Raw genomic sequence first — 19,350 nt, 5'->3', positions numbered from 1 at the left:
TTATACCCTTTAGAAAAGAAAAAAAACCAGGCTGGAAACCAATAGTATCTGGCGCAGTCTCTTGTGACATATTGTACATATTTCAGAGACATTGTGTAGCTCTACATGTTCTGTAGAGCTGTGAAGCAGTGGTGGTCCGGAGCCTCTCAGGCTGTGAAGACCCTGTATTGCTGCTGAGAGGGACCCGTCACTTTGCTGCTAAATTAAGTCCAGAGCAGGAGATATAACCTCAGTGGAATAAATGGCTTCAATGAGGTAATGAAGACTTCAGGGAATAGATGGATAGATGAACATTGCGTTTTCTTCATCCCTGTGCCTCTCAGTGTGTATATTTTGTTGTGTATATATGTGTGCCTATGTATTGCACTGGTGTGGTCGGGTCTGTGTGTCTGCGCTTGCGGTTTTATGTGTCTGTGTGTGCGCTCTATCTCTATCAGTTTATTTGCCTCTGATAAAGACACCATGTAATGTTATTTAGAGAGCTGAAGGAGCCTCAATACGACAGTAGAGATCCGGAGTGCATCTCATTATAAGTGCAATTAGCAGAGAGAGGATTCTTGACCAGACTAAAGCACACTTAATGAAACACCCAAGACCCTCTTCAATAAACTAGTGATTTTTTTTCAGCAATTCTGCTCCTTCAAGACGGTCGTGAGGTGACAGATTATTCAATAGAGAACACTGTATTAGAAGATTGCTCTAACAGTCCAATTATACTACGTTACAGGCACACTGTTGGTCCCTGTCCCTTTGTGTTTTTGCACAATATGTTTTTTTCTTGTGCCTACACTGCTTTGTTAATAAATCTACAACAGTGTCTCAATCTTTCTCTCTTTTTCTCTCATCCCACTCTGTTACTAAATAAAAAATCTTTAAAGCGTCCAAAAGAATCAGCATGTTTTCAAGGATAAGTCTTGTGATATTCTATATTTCTCTCACTGTCAACAAATCTCATGAAAAAAACAAAACCAACATTGAATTGATCCAAGTATTGTCTGTCTCGCCAAAGCCTGATATAGTTTATTCTTCTGCGCCATAGACATCCGTTCCATAACAACAACAAAAAACATTGCCACACTGTTGCAGTGGGTGACATATTCCTCCACTGTAGTTTATTTCTAGTCATTCTCAAAATAACCATCCTACTGCCGTAAATACTTACCGGGCCAAATGCGTATTATTCCGCAGCTGAAAATAGTCCCCATTAGACACTTTATTTGAGAATATTTGCTAAAAACTTTAGTGTCCATCTGTTTGGGAAATTATGGAGCATTTACGTATGAGCTATTTTTAAGCTGTTCAGTGGGAACGAAAATGGGCTCGGTGCTGAGAGCCACGGACAGGGTAGAGAAGATGGAAAGTACTGAGCAACGAACTAATGGTACACAGGGGCGTTTTTGGACGCTAGGGCTCGTGCTGCTTCCCAGCTTTGCACACTTGACTAAGACTGCAGTCAGACATACGTCAATGCAGGCGGATGAAAACCAGGGTTGGTTATGGGCAGTGTAGGGGGACATGGATCTCAGTTTGCTGGTTTTTATTCTGTTTGTAGGGTCAAGCACTCACACGTCTTTGATATTGGTTGTGACTGCAGTTTCGCCAGTCAAGGTTCGATAAAGTTGAACTCCACTTGAAGTCGAGATGCAGATTTGTTTCGCGACTGGATGAAAATTTTTGTTTTTTTTGCCATTTTGCGTGCATAGAACGGGAGTGAACAGGAGGCGAATGTTGGTGTCGTGTATTTGTGACTCAGACAGGCCCTTTGACACACAAACACATACTGACTGCGCCTGATTGGACGAACGGTAGTCGTAGGCTGCAGCTTCGGGATTTGGGAATCTTTCTCTTAAATTATGAAAATGGTTCACTGAGATGTGTTTCTGAAGACATTTTAGCAGTCGCTAAATCTGTCTTCATTTTAACTTCACAATGGTTATTATTTATAGATTGTAAGTTCCCAGAGGCAGCGAGTCGTGCTGGATGGCCCAAATTTGCGTAAATTAGCCTAAACCTCAACTTTATGCAAATGAGGAGCGGGCAACACAACACAACCGTCTCTCAAAACCAAACCTGATTCTACCAGAAGGTTTTGCACGGCTGCTTGCATAGACAATGAATAGGTAGCGTAGAAACGATGGATCCTGTGGTCACATATCATAAGGCCGTGAATTAAAGAAGCTCCATGATTAATTAGCAACACAGCTGGGTGACAACTCACAGTACTGCGGCAAAAAAACACACATATGGTCGTGGCTCAGATTTTTGCTGGACCAAGGGACAAAGCATTTTCCTATTAAAGGACAGTTTTCTTGAGTTAAATATCCTAGTATTTAAACTATTATACATTTGGCTCTGATGGATCTGTCACTCAGACCTGTCATACTGTTAGTGCAGAGTCATTTCGTTTTTTGTCAAGTGTGAGTTTTAGTTGAAACACACATTGCTGCACCTTTTGTTGTTTTAACATAGGACAGTTTTTGATCTGAAGGCCTGCAAACAGATTGTTTGGTTCTGTTCTTTCACAGAATTTGACAACAATGAGGAAAAATATGTCATAAAATACAGAAATCAACCATCCTTACTCTTTTTATTGCTTGTCACTTGATGCAAAAATATGTTTCATTATAAAGGTTTTCTTAGCCACATTTTCTTTTTCTTTTTTTTATCAGACTTCGGCAGTGTAGTGGGGAGTTTTGCAGCAAACATTCAGCTCATAGTGACAGTGAGTGAATTGAATAATTACAGAGGATGTAAATAGAACTTGTGTTGGCTTCCATCACCCCTTCAGAAGAGTCATTATAGCTGCATGATGTCTTGATTACCTGACTGAACACAAAAATGTCACACAGCTCTGACTGACAGATCACAATGAACGTCATTCACCAAAAACAATACCAGTAGTTTCGGTGAAGGTGATTCAAAGCTTTGTTTTGCTTCAGACTGTCTGCTCACCAGCAATATGTTTTTATTCTTTATTAAACTCGATGATAGGACACACCAATTGTTCGCTAGATTCTGCTATAGTCTACAGTTGTATTTCAAAAATGAGGAAGAAGGTTGTTAGATTATTTTTTTGGCTAGACTGCCCACCCCTTCTCTGGGATAACTCTAAATCACATACTAAAACCTGAGATAAATCCCTTATTTTGTCACTTATCTGCTCCTTTAAAGAAGTTGTAGTCTAATACCCACAATGCATTTATCAAAGGAAACATGTTTGGTAGATGTGTAAGAGAACCACTCTGTAGTTAATGCCTGCTTTTTTTAATTATTGATGAAATACTGTAGTTGTGACAGCAAACAGAAATGTCAAACATCGTCACCTGCTGTGGCGTCTCTTCAGGGGATATCTAGACCTTTAAATTAAAACACTCACTCAAAGATCTTTCTGTTTAAAGGTTGTAAGATCACACTGTGCACATATATTGTAGTTGTAGTAATATTAAAATGCCTTTTATAGTTTGTTGTAGCACACTGTTGTTTGTTATTAGTTTTTATTTATAACTCATGTCTGATGCAGCTTGTGCTTTAGTGGATGACAAAAGTACCACTCTTACCTGTAACTGACCACCCACTGAATGTAAATGGGCTTCCTAATAGATATGCCTGTCAGCTTATGTTATCCCCAATGCCTTTCAAGTGCTATACAGCGCAGCCCACCACATCAAGTCTCCAGGGATATAGTGGAGCCTGATAACGATGGCCTACGTGTGTTTTAAATAGCGTGGCAGATTCAGTTTGAATGTCTCAGGCTGCTGCAGCATACACACTATAGTCTGTAATCCTCAGCAATATGCAGGAAAAACATCTGACCATTAAAGTCTGAACATATTCATTACTGTGACATTGGCCGATGAGCTGATTGAGGCTCACGGTTCATCGGCTTGATTGATCATGTGGAATCTTTATTGGCAGATTGGGAGTCCATGAATGCGAGTGTGTGCAGCTATGTGTCTCAAGCAGCTTCGGTTATTCTATTGGTGGCTTGTGCCATTTGACAGAGTGCTCTGATCAATGCTCTTTGTAAATGTTAAGTGTGCCTCCGTCTTATCGCCGTGATCCAGCTCAGGCTGGAGCCGCCTGCTGTGCGCAAATGATCCTGATGGTGTGTGTATGGGTATGTAAGGGCACACGTTCGTTTTCATGTTGGAAAAACAGAAGCCATATTTGCCATCAGGAGGGCTCAGGTGTCATCTGACCCGAACACTTGTTTGACCCACAGCGCATACGTCCACACCATTTGCACAGGCAGCTCAGCGCTCATGCATGTGTGTCTCCATCTCAGCACTTTATCACAAGTTAGTCACGTCTGCAGTAAATTACTGGATACAAGCAATGCACACATGTGGGTGTTTTGTGTAGCCGTTCATCGCCACTTATGCATGTTACCCTGTGCTGCATATACCATTGTAATTGCTGTGTAAGTGCTGTAATGGGCACACGGGGTCACATAAAATCATGTGTCAACTTGGATTTGTTGACGCAGTGTTTGATGGTTTACTTTTCTATTATGCTGCGAGTATATGATCCACTCTTGACACCCTCCATTTAAATGTTATTAATTGGGGGCTGTTAATGACAGTGGAGATGTTGTATGGAGGTCTGATTAGTCCAAATGTCACAGCAGCTCCTGCTCAGTGCGTTTGCTGGCTGGATGCTCCTTCCATCGTGTTATTTCTGTTTATTTGCCTGTAGCCCTTTTGGAGATTCATTTTTAATGCGAGGTACACTAAAAGGCGGAGCACTGGATCATTTCTCTCTGCAGTAGTGCATTAACTTAACCTCATATGTGTCTATGTGGGCGTGCACGCTCACGTTTTTGTGTGAAGGCACCGTGCTATTTATTTTATGTTACAAGCGTTTTTATTTTTGTCAGTGCGAGTTGGGCGCAGCAATATGCGGCAGCTCAGATAAATGTAAATTGTGTATTATTAGGAGAGGGCACGCGCTGCATGTAGTGCACTGCATGAATTAGTGCGAGTATGCGAGTTGTATGCATCTTCCTGTCCATCAGGGTGTTACGTGGAGGCATATTTGAATTGTTACTATGGAAACGGAGCACTGCTGTTATACAGAAACGCATATCCGAATGGGTCTCTGTGTCTCTCTGTGCTCCCTCGTTTACTGTCACACTTCTTGTATAATTTTGGAAGATTTTTTTCCAATAGTTTCCCTCCGGCGGCTCCTCTCAGTACATTTATCAGCCCTTTTGCAGAATCTCCATCCTTTTATTTTTTCCTTGTGGATTGAAACCATCTCTTTCCTCCTTGCTCAGTCTTCTTTTTTGTTCTTCAGTTTTTCTAACCTCCTCCCCACCCTTGACTCTTCTTCTATCATCCTGTGCTAATCATGTCCTCTTTTCATCTCTCTCTCAGCTGTGTTGCCCTTCCACACCTCCCTCACTCACTCTCCTTCCCTCCCTCCCTCTCTCTTCTGGCTTTCTTATTGCTGTTCCTTCCTCCACCTCCATCTCTTTTGTGTATGTCTCTATTTATTCTCTCCCTCGCCCCACTCTTCTCTCTCCTCTTCTCTTCTCTCTGCTGCCTTCCTCCCACTCGTTTCCTCCTCCTCCTTCTCTCTCTCTCTCTCTCTCTCTCTCTCTCTCTCTCTTTCTCTCTCTTGGCTCCAATGTGGCGCCCCCATGGAGAATTCAGCTCGTTTACAATTAGCATGTGCACCTGCAATTAAGCCTGGCAAACCTCTGGTAATTAGACCTTTTAGACAAACTGTTTTTTATGTGGGGATCACATTTCCTCCTCTTCTGATTCTCCACACTGTCCGGCCTCTTCTCTTTGTGCTCGCCCTATTTCACAGATTGCTCCTGTCGCTGCTCTCTACCTCTGTCAGATTTTAGTCCTCCTCACAACTTCTCGCTCTCTCTTTTCTTTTCTGTGGACTTCTTGTTTTTGGTGCTGACTGGATCGGCTCCACAACACACGGGGTGCTTGATAAATACAACACTAGAGAAGGTGTTGTGTGAGCGGACAAGAGGAGTGAGTCTTTTACTCTTGCCCTTCGTTTATCCCTCTCTAAAGTGCTCCTCTGTGCTTAATTTAGAATATGAGCATGAACATATACTCATTAAGATTCCTCGTCTTTATCTATGCAGAAAATAAGCCCAAATTTGCTCTCTCTATACTCTTGTATGTGCATGCACGCGCTCACACACACCACAATTTTCACATCAGGCTATGACTAATTGTGTTTCTCCGAGCCTGTCACCTCCCTCTGCTTACATCTTTCACTCCGCCTCTCTCGCTCTCTCTCACTTTCTTTCTCCTCTCTCCCCCACCTCCATCATTTCTTCTCTATAGTCTACTCCACTGCTCTTTGTATGGCTGCTAATAGAGGAGCAGTAAATAATAGCAATAATAGTAAATAATAGGTCTGCAGTTGACTTCAAAGAGCAGTGAAGGGATCTCAGAGGGTTGGAGGGAGCAACAGAAAGAAAACAGGTTTGGAGGGTAAAGGGGAGAGGAAAAGAAATGAAAGCAGTGTGGGAGGGAGGGAGAGAAGGGGGAAGAGACGGAGAGACAAGAAGGAGGGAGAGAGAGACTCCGTCGAGCCCAGTCTGAGTGTCTAATGGTCACTTAGCCTGGCAGCTAGTCCGTGAAGCTGTGAGGCTGTCAATCTGTCAAAATGCACCCAGTGCTGTCCTGACTCTCTCAATACAGACACACACACACACACACACACACACACACACACACACACACACACACACACACACACACACACATACACACAGAGCTCACTCTCTCTCTGCCGCTCTGTCTTTGATGTGTGCCACAGGGTTCCTCCAAGGAAGTCACAGCGCAGTATAATGGATGTGGCGTTGTCACTTGATGCTCTATGAGAGCTTACAGGCATCTCAGTGTGTGGTTGGATACGCAGCTATGTGGGTCACTTAGTTTGGCAATTAAGGGGGTTGAGTCACCCGTACTTTTGTAAGATCCTGACCAATACTGGAGTTTTGCAATTTCTCTTTATTAGCGCTATCCATAACGTCGAGCCAGCAGCGATGATGCAATCGCAGAATATTTTTCAGTTCGTGATATGTGCTCCACCCAGTGTGGATCCATCAGATGAGAAGAAAAAAGGAAGACGGAAAAAGAAATGATAGAAATAATACATGAATATGCACATGAACTTATATTGAGAAATAGAACCTTGATTATCAATTTAGAGACTGATTCAGCATATTTCAACCATTTCATTTCAGCCTTATTAATTAGCATTGTACTGATTTCCAGAATATGCTGGATTTGGTATCAGCAATACCACAGAAATGATTGATCAGAAACGGGTCACCACTACTTCCCAGCAGTGTACCGAATACCTGTACACAAGTATCCAGTATGCATGAATGGCAAACAACTTGTGGAACATAACATCCTAAGGGGGTTACTAGTATACATTTTTTAAAAATAGTATATATTTTTTAATGCACTGGTATCAGATCGGTGCGTGATATCTGCAAGAACACACAGAGAAAGGACATATCCCGAAGCTGTCTGCCTCCTTTACAAGGCAGCAGCTCAGTCTATAGGGACTTGGCTTGGGGACTGGAGGTTTGCTGGTTCAAGATCCATTCGGACCAGTCTATACGGAGTGTGCACTGGTGACTTGAGAGTTGCCAGTTCACCTCCTGAGTACTGCTTTGGTGCAGTTGAACAAGCCATCGAACCCCTAACTGCTCCTGGGACCTCATAGGGGGCAGTCCCCTCGACCCCCTCTCCGTTAATGCATGTGTTCAGGTCCTGTTTTTGCTTATGTGTGTTTTTTGGGCCTGTGTATGTAAAAAAAAAAAACTGAGTGAAAAGACTCAATTTCTCTGAAAAGATATTAATAAAGTGAAAGCACTGTAGGCTACTTGGTAGGTTTTAAATAATTGGGAAGGTAGCAGATGTTTTGTTTTTTATTATGCACTTACGCACTTGAAGCACTTTATCTAGTGGGTCGTTGTTGTTGCTGCTAATCCCCCTACAGGTGCCAGTGTGTGTTTTTTTATGGCTCCGATTTTATTGTACGTATCCATCCATACTCTTTTTATATATTTTATGACTGTGTGGTTTCTTATCTGTGTTTGAGTTGCTCACTAACACAAATTCCAAACAATTTTTTTTTTTTTAATACAAAGGTTACCTCGCGCTTCACATGTTATTTGACAGTTGTAGATGTATCATTGCTGTCATTCAAACAAAAATACTCAAAAGATGCTCATCTCTCTTGCAGCAACAGCATTTTTCTCAATATTTTTCCAAATTATTTTCCAAATTGACTATGACCTGAAAAGTTCATTGAGGTTTGTTTTACATTATTCGAAAAAAAAAAAAATGACTAAAGGTCTCAATTTAGATGAAACGGATGAGCATCTAACATGCTGGAGAAGTGTGAAACACAGCCTTTTTCACCTTAAAATATCAGCTTCTAAATCATGTTGATGGCACAGTGTCTTGTAATAGGGTGAATGGTGTCTCTGTCTCAGCCACTCTGTCCCCATCACTTGTTTCTGCACTATGTAACTTCAGTGAGAGGGTAGGATCACAGCGTTACATACATGTTTACTTCAACATACGTTTATCAAGTTTTCAACACATGACATTGTTATGACCTGATGAGTTTTGTTTGTAGTCAGCACCTACATTACGTCTGACAAACTGTTACAGACCTGGGATTTGTATTTACTACAGTGGTGTTGCACTCAGAAACTGTGGGGAGCGCCAAATCGCACAAAATGGCAATTTCTACATAATGTTGCTTTAATATTTTTATGTTTTTTCACCTTTGGTCAAATCTGAAGTTTTCTACATAATTTTCCTATGTCTTTCCTTCCCTCTCCTTCCCTCCAGGGACGGCATTTACACTCCTCCACAATGCTTGTCAGCCTCCACCCTTCTCCCTCCCGTCTTCAGGACAAGCGCTTCGTCTTCCCCTCCTCCTCCCCCCATCATCATCCTCCTCCTCCTCCGGATCAGCCCTCTCATCATCCTTATTCTCAGCCTCGGCTGACCCTTCCCCTCCTCTCCTTGTCCTTTTCTCTGCTCCTTGTCTCCATACTCCTCTTGCCCGTCTGCGAGTCTCGCAGGGGTGGAGGTCAAGGTACAGGGCCTGGAGGTGCCCAAGGGGGACAAGGTGGCCAAAGGGGAGGCGGCAGCCAGCGGGGTGTAGTCATCCCTCCTCCCCCAATCAGTCCAAAACTGATCAACTCACTCAGTATTGCTGTCATCCTGGTGGGCAACTCTAGTGAAGTAACCCTAGGGGTCGGACTTGAGAAAGAGGACTTCCTCCACATCCCTTACCCTCCAAAAGTCGAGGTGGTCACCATGAATGAGACTGACCCCAAGAGCATCATCAATCGGATCTGCGCACAAATGACGAGGAATGCTCTGCAAAACTCCCTGCAGGGCGTAGTGTTTGGTGACGACACGGACCAAGAGGCCATCGCTCAGATCCTGGACTTTATCTCCGCCCAGACACACCTCCCTATCCTCGGCATCAGGGGAGGCTCCTCCATGGTCATGGCAGCCAAGGTAGGAAAGGTTTTTTTGGTTGTGCCTTTTTTTGCTGAAAAAACATTGAATTGTGAAATGTACATAAATTATTTGACCACATTGCGCAATCATCAGGACCAAATATTGAGTTAAGAGTAGTAGTAAAAGACTTTTTTTGATTTGTTGCTTCGTCATCCAGCAATGATTATAATAATGTGTCATGGATGTGATTTCCAAAGCTTATCTTAAAATACTTAGCACCTAGGCAGTACTCTGGATTAGATTTAACAGCCACCTTCAAGAACCTGCAAAATCATGTTAACTGCAACAGTTTCAATCAAGATCAACAAAATAAATAACTGAATTTATTTCCAAGATAATCAGCTTGTTCTTTTGGGTGACAAATCCATAAAAGTCATAAATGAGCTATTAAGAATGAGCGTTTTGGTTTCATTTAATATAATGAGGAAATAGAGAGAAACATTAGAGTTTCCTCTCACATTTTTAAAAGATGCATCAGCCTTGCACCACTCAGCGCTGCTTCTCATTTTAACCCAGCCTCTGTGCTGATTGATTTTCCTGTTAATTGACCTCCTCTGTGAGCCTGACGTCATATCGGAGCTCCTGACAGCGAGTTGACTCAACTCTAAAAGGACTCGCAGCGTGAAACAATGCAGTACAAAGCAACGATCTCTGTGGGATCAGGATACAAGAGAGTTGGCATAAAAACCAGGCTGCACGAGCAGAATCTATGATCCAGAAATGGAACAATGGCTTTGAAATGTATCCTTAAATAATGTTGTGTTAATAGGCTTAGCAGTGTTTGAGTCTCTCACAGAAGGATGACAGAATCCATATGATGCTGAGGTTGGGTTTTTGATGCAGCCAAGAAATGGGACGTGTAATAGAGATTCTCTGCAGTTGTCTTTTTGGTTTGGTTATAGGAATTGGTAACGTACAGTATGCTTAGTTTTCAAGAGGTGTTTTGTTTAGTTTAAGGAGAAAGTTCAAGATAAACTCTATAATTGAGTATGGAAGTTATTTCTTGGCCTTGGAAATGACAGTTTGGCAAATGTAATGTTAACTTGAGGCCAGTTTATTTTATGGTTTATTATTTATTCATGATCTTCATCAGCGGATGGATATCTAACACTTCTGAAAAGGGTAGTAAGTAGGGTTGGTATGTATCTTGGTTTTGGGCTCACGGTTCAGTGCAAGTTTGAAATAGCAGGAAAAAAACAACAAGTGCTTAAGGTTACGTTTCTTTGTGTTTTTATTTCAACAGACAGCAGCGTAAGTTACAGTTTGTTCCACCTTAGTGTCCAGCTAGTTCCACCTAAGATAGTTTATACAGACTGTAGTGCATTAAGCAATTACTTACACACTCGCATAGGTCATATTTTTATGCAGGGCTTATGAGAACAATTGTAAATGTGATGTATGTAAAAGCCAGTTGCTTTGGTAATGTCCTGCTGCTTATACATCGAGAGTAGAGGCAGCTTAATAACAGTGGGGAGGAGTTGTTGGACTTTTTTTTCTCCTTTTTTCTGCTTGCTCCAGTGATTGACACATCTGGATGATGCCGTATAATATGCGTTACATGTTTCCACTCACGTACAACTGTCGAACAACGCCGACACATTGTCCTCGCCAGATCCACCACTAATTCTCTGAAACTTTCCCACACATCTGATTTGAAAGCAGTGGGTTGGTCCTCTTGTTCCGTTGCCTCACTTGATCTTGTCATAGTGTATATTCAGTCACAGACTGGTGAGTGTGGATCAGAACAAATACTCTCGCACATTGATAAATGCTCTGCCTATAGTGTGAAAGTCAAACATATTGACTGTTTCCGTCAGTCAAGAGAACATTAACACATTTTTTTGCAGAAACAACGACTTTTGTCAAATATTTCTCCAATTTTTACCACAATACTGTATTGTGCTAAGGCTGGTGAAGAGTTAAAAAGTGATAATTAACAGTAAAAAGTATTTTGTGCACTCCAATGTCTTAATCTCCGCACTAAAGCTCACACAAATTACAGTCACTCAGATTCAGAGCTTCATTGACTGTCACATAAATTGTCTTCAGTTCATAATTCACTTAAAACAACAGACTGTAGAGTGAAAAGGAATTGGAGACAAACTGAATAAATATTGCTGTGCAAGAAGCAAAGTGCACAATATGTGTATGGCAGTTGGAATTTATGTTTTGAATGAACATTTCTGCAAACCACTGATGTTTTAAAACTACATTGCTTTATGTCGCATTCTTTACATTTCTTTGGGTACAGTTTTTAATGTTATGTTGTAACAACGCTGTGCTTGTGTTCTGATGAGGCTCAGGCAGGAAAAATCTTGGTTAGGGTTAGGAAAAGATTATGTTTTGGCTCAAAATATGTGCTTTGGTCACGGCAAACAAAGCTGGGAATTGTCCCAGGTTCTCCCTAAAATATCCACTAGTGTCACGCTTACAATTGTTATAAAGCCGTGGTCCCTTGTTAAAAATATCCAGTGTTTTCACATTTAAATTTATTGAAACGCAGTCTCAAACTGCTGTCAATGGTTTGTCATTCAACCCTACCAACATCCCCTCCACCTCCTGACGTGAAAGTCAGGTCTTAAACACGCAATGTAAACGTGATATCACATTTATTGTAGAAATGTCAATATGGTGGCCTACGAAAGATATGTACAAATGTTGAACTGCCAACATTTGATTCTGGTGACTGGGGTAGACCTTGGTTTGTGTAAATGACACAGTCCATTAAGGAGCTTGCATTATATTGGTCAGTGTTGGTTTTACTTTGTCCAGCCCCCACAGTACATTTTGAGGAGGAATTTGTGTTGTCATCAGACATTTACTATTGTATGAAAGCACAAACTAACAAGTGGTAGGAACTTCATTGTTACCCCACAGTTCACTCCCGCAGAGATAACCAGATCTGATTAGATTTTAGAGGACCTTGCTGCATAAATCTACATCATAATTTCAGAGTAATTTCTTGAAATTACTGTAGTTAAAGCTTTCACAGTAATGGCTTTTACGTGTAATGTGAAGACCCGTTATAAGCCTACTGAATACCCTAATTAAAAAAAATGGTTATGTTTGATAAATAGCAGCGATTATGTGGATAATGTTTACTCAGCAGGGCGATCTGTCCAGTGATCTTTAGGCTGTTTGTCCTGTTCAGAAACACTCGTAAAGCCTTTTCTTCTTCTCTTCTATAAAAGACTGTTCCATATAAAAATCAAATAGTTGAAAAGAACTGGACGAAGGTAAAGACGATGGAAGAAGAGAGGAGAAGAACAATGGTGTGATGATACTGTAGAGATAAAGAGAAAAACAAGTGAGAGAGGGGGGGGGGGGTGAAGGTTATGAAATAACACAACTTGTGTGGGTGTGAAGGAGGAAGAGGATTTTGCTCAGCATATAATTACCACATTTCACAGCTGACAGAGAGACAGAGGGCACAAACTGAGAGTGACAACGGGGAAAGCGAAGATAAGAGTGTAGCAGACATACAAACACACTGCTGAGGGAATACTGCACATAAGAGAAAAGATGGAGGGAGGGGGAGGCTACACCTGTGTTAGACATCATTTGATGTTTAACACAGTTTTTTGAGGAAATCTCAGTATTTTCCCCCTCGTTCTAAGTGATTACTCTTCACTTGGCTCGGCAAACCTTTATTCTTCCTCTGTTACGCGTGTTCTTTGTCACACCCAGAGCAAGGGGTTGAATTCGGTGGACACGGTTGGCATGGCAACGACTTGCGTATATATTTCTCTCTACATATTGTATTAAAGCAGTTACAGGGGGTGAGAGAAAAGAAAAGATCGACAAAAGCAGTGCCAGACCGCGAGAAGGGATAATGCCCAAGTCATTGAGGTTGAGGAGAATAGATGAATGAATAGATTAAAGTGTAGAAACAGAGGTGGAAACTAAACGACGACAAAAAAAGGGTTGTGAGACTGAGAAGGATTTAATTTTACTGTTGAGAAGTGGTGATTTTTAGAAACAAGTTATGAATCTACTTTCTTGAAAGCCACAGTAAACAGTGATGTTTTAAGCCCTGGTTTAAATGACCTGTCACTTTTAGCAGACTTCAGGCATTCGGGAAGCTTGCTCCACAGCTGGGGAGCATAAAAGATGCCTCACCATGCTTGTTTTTGATCCTGGAAACACTGAGTAAACCTGTCCCAGATGACATGAGGGGTCTTGATGCTTCCTAACTTACAAGTTGATCAGAGATGTATTAAGGCCCAAGACCATTTAGAGCTTTATAGACAAGTAATAAGATTTAAAAAATCTATCTTCTGACACGCAGGAAGCCAGTGCAGTGATGTAAGAACTGGTGTTACCTGCTCTACCCTCTTAGGATTATAGAATCGTGACGCATCTCATATCCAGATTATTTTTTACAATTCTTTATTTTAGCTGTTAACATCACGTTGAATTGCTCCAATCTTCGAAAAGTTACAATCTCCTAATTTTTCTGACCAGCCTAAGATTACAATTTCTCGATTGTGGTTGAATCTGTTTATCACTGGAATACCTCTGACCAGAACCTTTGAAGTAAATGAGACAAAACCAAAGTTTGTTGGTTAAGACCCGACGTCGTGACTGTTTCTATGCCTTGATAGGTGTCTTTTTGTGCAGAATAAAGTTGTATTCAATTCTGAATAAGGGAATAAGGGAGACTGGCGAGCTTAGAGAGTTACAGAAATCTCAGATGGAGAGGCAAAGAGCTGTGTGGGTGAGGTGGAACATGAAGCCCACAGCGTCATAGCAGGGATGAACTTGTGTGCACATGCTCGTGTTCATACGTCTGCGAAAAAGCGAGTGAGTGATTTTCAAGCACCAATAACTCAATTCCCTTCAGGTTGCTAAGTCCATTCCTTATCAGTCGACAATTATGTCTAATCTATTGTGTTCTGGATCCTCCTGAAGTTCTTCACTTCAGGCTTGTGTCTTTTTTTGTGGCATTTGTTGTTTGAAACGTATTATTCCACAGAGTTCATAGTCTCAGGAGGGATGATGCGGCCAAGTAAACTGGCCCGATACCTTGCAGTACTCCAGGCTTTATTTTCCTTTCCAATACCCCATTATAATGAATCAGTGACAGATGCAGGTAGGCCCATTATGCACCAAACAATTTACACGCTTCCATTTAGCCATTAATTCACTCCGTGCCATGTGTCGGTATTGGCATAATAGGGCGACAGAGTTGGCCCCGGCCCGCACTCAACTCCACGCTCTGGAGACTAATGAGGTCTTCCAGATCTATTGTTGGGACTTAAGCTGTGTGTGTTTGTGCTTTTGTGCACATATGTGTGTGTGCATGTGTGTGTACATGTAGAGCATGCTGGTGTTCAATGATAATAGCCTCTTTGCCTGTGTTTGGGGAGATTACAGCTGTTGTTTTTGCTGCAAACAAGGTACCTAGAGGCACACAGCATTCTGATGCCATTTCTCATGATTGGTCCGTTCTCCTTATAGCTGTTTTTTAAACCACAGGATTTGGTTACGTTTTTACCCATGAAGGGGCTTGATATTTTTGCTTGTTTCAAAGCGTCGAACCAAATGCAAAAGCCACTACACAATATCTGATGACCTCTAGCTAATTAAGGTGATGCTAACAGTGCTGCATCCCCAGCATCATAAAAGTGAAACAGTAAATGGCAGATTACCTAAATATAAACAATATTCTTGCCTAGTTAGTTGGTGTTATCGGTGTTACGCAGTGGTCGGGCGTACATGCATTACATTACTTGCCCACTTAATCTGACGACAGATGCTAAAATTACAAACTCTCTGCAGTGTCAGCAGCAACGCCAGCAGCAGAGTCGCAGCACACTGTATGGTGAGCGTCTTTTCTTGTACTGGGAATCTCCTTTGTTGTCACAAACTTGTTAGGCGGCTGGAAAATGACACCACGGCAACCCTAATGAACACAACTGCTAATTCGTTCCAATCACATTGTCATAGTTATCGGAGTTAGCTAGCTAACAATGTTTCACTTCTCAAATGGGCAAAAACTGTCCTCTTTCACACGTGTAAGCTAATCGCATGATATATTCATGGCTAATAGTCCACCATGTCAATGTTGACACTCACCTCCATTATGATGTTGCGCCTTTTGTATTAGATTCGACACTTCTGGGCCACCGTACTCTATGGATTATAAACTCTCTGTCAGGTGGTCAGTAGAAAAGCTGATGGATGTATAGATTGCTCTGTCATGGGTCACTTGTGCCATGATTTCTCCAGCTGAAAAACAAAGCCAGAATACTTTGTATGTATAAATTATAGAGTAGAAGAAGAACAAACTGCCATTGTACTGATTCAGAAAAGTCTTGTGTCTGTACAGTCACTCTGCCTGTCAGTGAGAACTGATTCACCACTTCTCGATTGATTACTACAATTATACATGCTGTTTATCCTAAAATAGGGATCCTTTGCGCAGAAGTGTGTGAGGAAGGGATTTTTTTTGCAGACCTGTTCAGTCACATAGACCTACAATATTTGACCTTCGCCCGACCAGCTGGTAGCTGTACAGTGATTTGTAGGTCGTGCTATTCTGTCGCAGCTGACACGATTGTTTGAGCCAAGGGTGCACTTATGTTTGCTCATCCTATTGTTCTCATTCCCCAATTTGTGGTTTTATGAGTCCCCTCCTTTCATCCTGCATGCAGCATGACTCACATTATTCTTGCTGGTTGTACATGAGGGGATAATGGACTGCCTCCGTAATGCCCCCTTTTGCAATTATGACCCATCCCAAAAGACAAGAGAATTAAGGAACAAGCTACAATAATAAACTGCACATAGGCATATTGCACCTCATGCAACTATTATCTGATATTATCCTTCAGTGTTTTTGCTTCTGCCACTCTCATTCTTAAGTCATATTTTAGCAAGATTATTTTTCAAGAAAAGGCTGGATGTGAAAAGACATTTCACAGGAGATGTCTGTGATAAGACCTGGAAAGTCTGCTCCACTTGTGCCTTGTCACCCCCCCCAAAAAAAGCTCCATATGTCAAATGCAACTTCCACAACTGACGCTGATACATTCAAACAGCAGCAATTTAGCTTGTTTACAAGAGCAAAGAAAAGTCTGAACAAGTTGTTATCAGTGTCACAGATTTCACAAATGACAAGACAATTTTTGTCGATTATTTTATTTGACATGTAAGGATTACTGTGCCGGCATAAATAGTCAGTAATGTGACTAGATTTGAACGGGACTGAAACAACAGACCTGCTCCAGCAATGATTACTTTGCACATCCTCTCCCTCTAAAACTAATCCCATCCTGTTAGAGCCTTAAACACACTTTCTCTCTCTCTCACCTACTCTGTCTTTGAGAGATAGTATAGCAGCCTGCATTTGATTGATGTTCCTATTTTCCCAGCTTTGCCGTACATTTAACCCTTTTAAAGTCCAACAGATGGAGCCGGGGATAGGGAGAGAATCTGCCTGGAAATAAAATTCCTTCTGTTCTGTGTGGCATATACTGTAAAAAGTCCTAGGCATCTGTCTCTCAAAGCTAAATTCAAAAGGGCTCACACTAATCTGTGGTGTCATGAAACTGCTCCCGTCAGTGAATGAAAGACTCTGATTGTGAAAGACGTCCGGGGTAGTTTTGTTGAGATGTGGTTTGTGCTTTAGTTCAAAAATCCCTCTGTAGAAGCTCAGTTTCCAACATGTTTCTTAGAAATTACATTTACTGAATATCTCACTAATTTGCAGCAGAAAATATGTTTTTGAAATGTACTGTAATGCCACCTGATTTTTAGTCTAATCAGGCGTTGAATGAACTTCCTATCATTTGTTTTCTGCATGGTATCTGCTCTTGCAAAGCAAATATCTACTGATTTTTAACGGTTATGTTTAGATGCTCACAGCACTTGGTCAAAAAGATGGTCGAGGTTAATATTGAATGAAGGGTCTACTGTGCTATTAGGAGTTAACCTCATTTACAGTGGTGTCAAGATGTAAAAAAAAAAACAGTTAACAACAAAAACAATGATTTATTAAACTAAAAATTAAAAAACAGGATAAACAGGATATGTCAGAACTTTGACCTTCTGGTGGGGCTAGAGGAAAAAGCCAGGGGATCACTATCTTCAGTAGCGCTTGTCCTCTGGGGAACATAAATGTCTGCAAAAAACTGCAAAAGATATTTAATTCTGGAGCAAACTGGTGAACCCACTCCCAACACAGTAAATGCCATCCCTAAAGTTACTGAAGTAACGTGAAGCACAGCACAGGATGTGTGAAGGTCTTTCTGAAACACCAAAACAAACCATTTGCACTTCCTTCAATGGAAAAATGTTCCTGTGAGCACAATCTATGCAGCGAGTACTTTCACTCTTTAAAAACAATCCTGGAGTGCTCCAGGACAGATTTGCTCCTGTCCGACACACACTCACAAACACACTAACACACACTGAAATCAAGTGAATCAGAAATCAACGTTGAGGTCAAAGAGGGTATGAAGTTAATACCCTTCTCCCTCCTATTTACCCTCCATCCTTTCCCCCTCTCTCTCCTCCTGCTCATTTTCGCTTCTTTGTTGCACTGATCTCTGAAACGACAACCTAAACTGTTTATGAATGTGGTCCCACCCTCACTGTCCCATGAATTCACTCTACACTCACACAATTAGCTTTTTCCCTCACTCAACTTTCTTCCCGATATATTTCTACATTTTAATTGTGCCCTTCAAATGGACTGCAAATCCTCTCCTCTCCCTTTTCCTCTCTCTTTTCTCTTTCTCTCTCTCGTCTTTCTCTCCATATAATGAGTTCGTTTTATCAGCTGCTGCGCTGTGCGTGGACAGGATGAGTAATTTTGGAGATCACAGGAGACTTCTCTGCATTGCACTCGGTTACAACAGGTTGTAAGAAGGCTTTGGGAGCCTCACTTTCCCTCTCCCTGCCAGCACTAACTATCTGGCCTTTTACCATTTCAGCATATGAGGCCTAATTACCCAGCTAATCTTATTACGTAAGGTAAAGATGCCATATTTTTCAAATGAATTGAGATTGACCTTTTGTTACACAGAGTGACAGCAGCAAATCACTTTATGTCAGATTCTTCACCAATTTGTGACAAATTAGACAAATTTATCACTGGGATTGTCCTCACAAGCAAGACAACAGTGTGTCTAACGTATGTTTACCTTTACCAGACAAGGACTTCAAGTGGCCATGAGGGTTATGGCTCCTGCCTGTCAGAAGTCAAGACAGAAGTAGTTTGACATTTTTATTGGGCCAAAAAATGGTTATCAAAGCACTTTGCTTTTCTTTTTCTGTTTCTGCGTGAACATTGATTTCTTTTAACCATGACCGTGATCTTTTACTCAAACACTGCTTCTGGACAGGACTGTGTATGTGTCTGGATTTGCCAGTCCGGATTTCATGTTCACTGACTGAACCAGAATTTGTGTATGTCAAGAGAGCGCTGAGAACCCTTAGCACTTAAATCATAGCACTTATGTACTTAAGGTATCCTTGATAAATAGCAGCTACTATGCTCAGATGAGGGCTTGAAAATTGTTTCTATTTTTTCATTCTTACTTTATCGACGGTGATATGTTGTGGTTTCTTTCATGTGACAAATGTACTTATTGTAAGTTGCTTTGGACAAAGGCGTCTGCAAATGTAAATGGGTAGCTGATTGTCTCAGCACCACAGGTTGGTGTCTCGGTTCTGTTGGGATGTACTAGGGTTGAGAATTTAGCCCAAAACTCTGTACATTAACACATCTCCACCCCCTTGTGCATGTGTGGGACAGTAGTGTGTCATGTTCATTCAGCGTTAAGATCAAAGTTCGTGGTGCAGTGTG

At 41.5% G+C, this 19,350-nt stretch overlaps 1 protein-coding gene across 10 annotated transcripts in view; it reads left to right on the top strand.

Annotated features, from left to right (window-relative positions):
* The window catches only part of grin2bb (glutamate receptor, ionotropic, N-methyl D-aspartate 2B-b), a 104,167-nt gene that overhangs the window by 19,263 nt on the left and 65,554 nt on the right, over positions 1–19,350 (top strand). For all 10 annotated transcript variants that reach the window (XM_084363843.1, XM_084363842.1, XM_084363841.1 and 7 more), the window contains one exon: positions 8,853–9,533. In XM_084363843.1, coding sequence (XP_084219969.1) covers positions 8,853–9,533 — 681 coding nt within the window. The remainder of the gene's footprint in view (positions 1–8,852; positions 9,534–19,350) is intronic.

Source organism: Pagrus pagrus (genome assembly GCF_965226575.1).
Source record: "Pagrus pagrus genome assembly, chromosome: 2".
In the NCBI taxonomy this organism is placed as follows: Eukaryota; Metazoa; Chordata; class Actinopteri; order Spariformes; family Sparidae; genus Pagrus; species Pagrus pagrus.
This window is presented reverse-complemented; position numbering and strand designations above follow the sequence as displayed.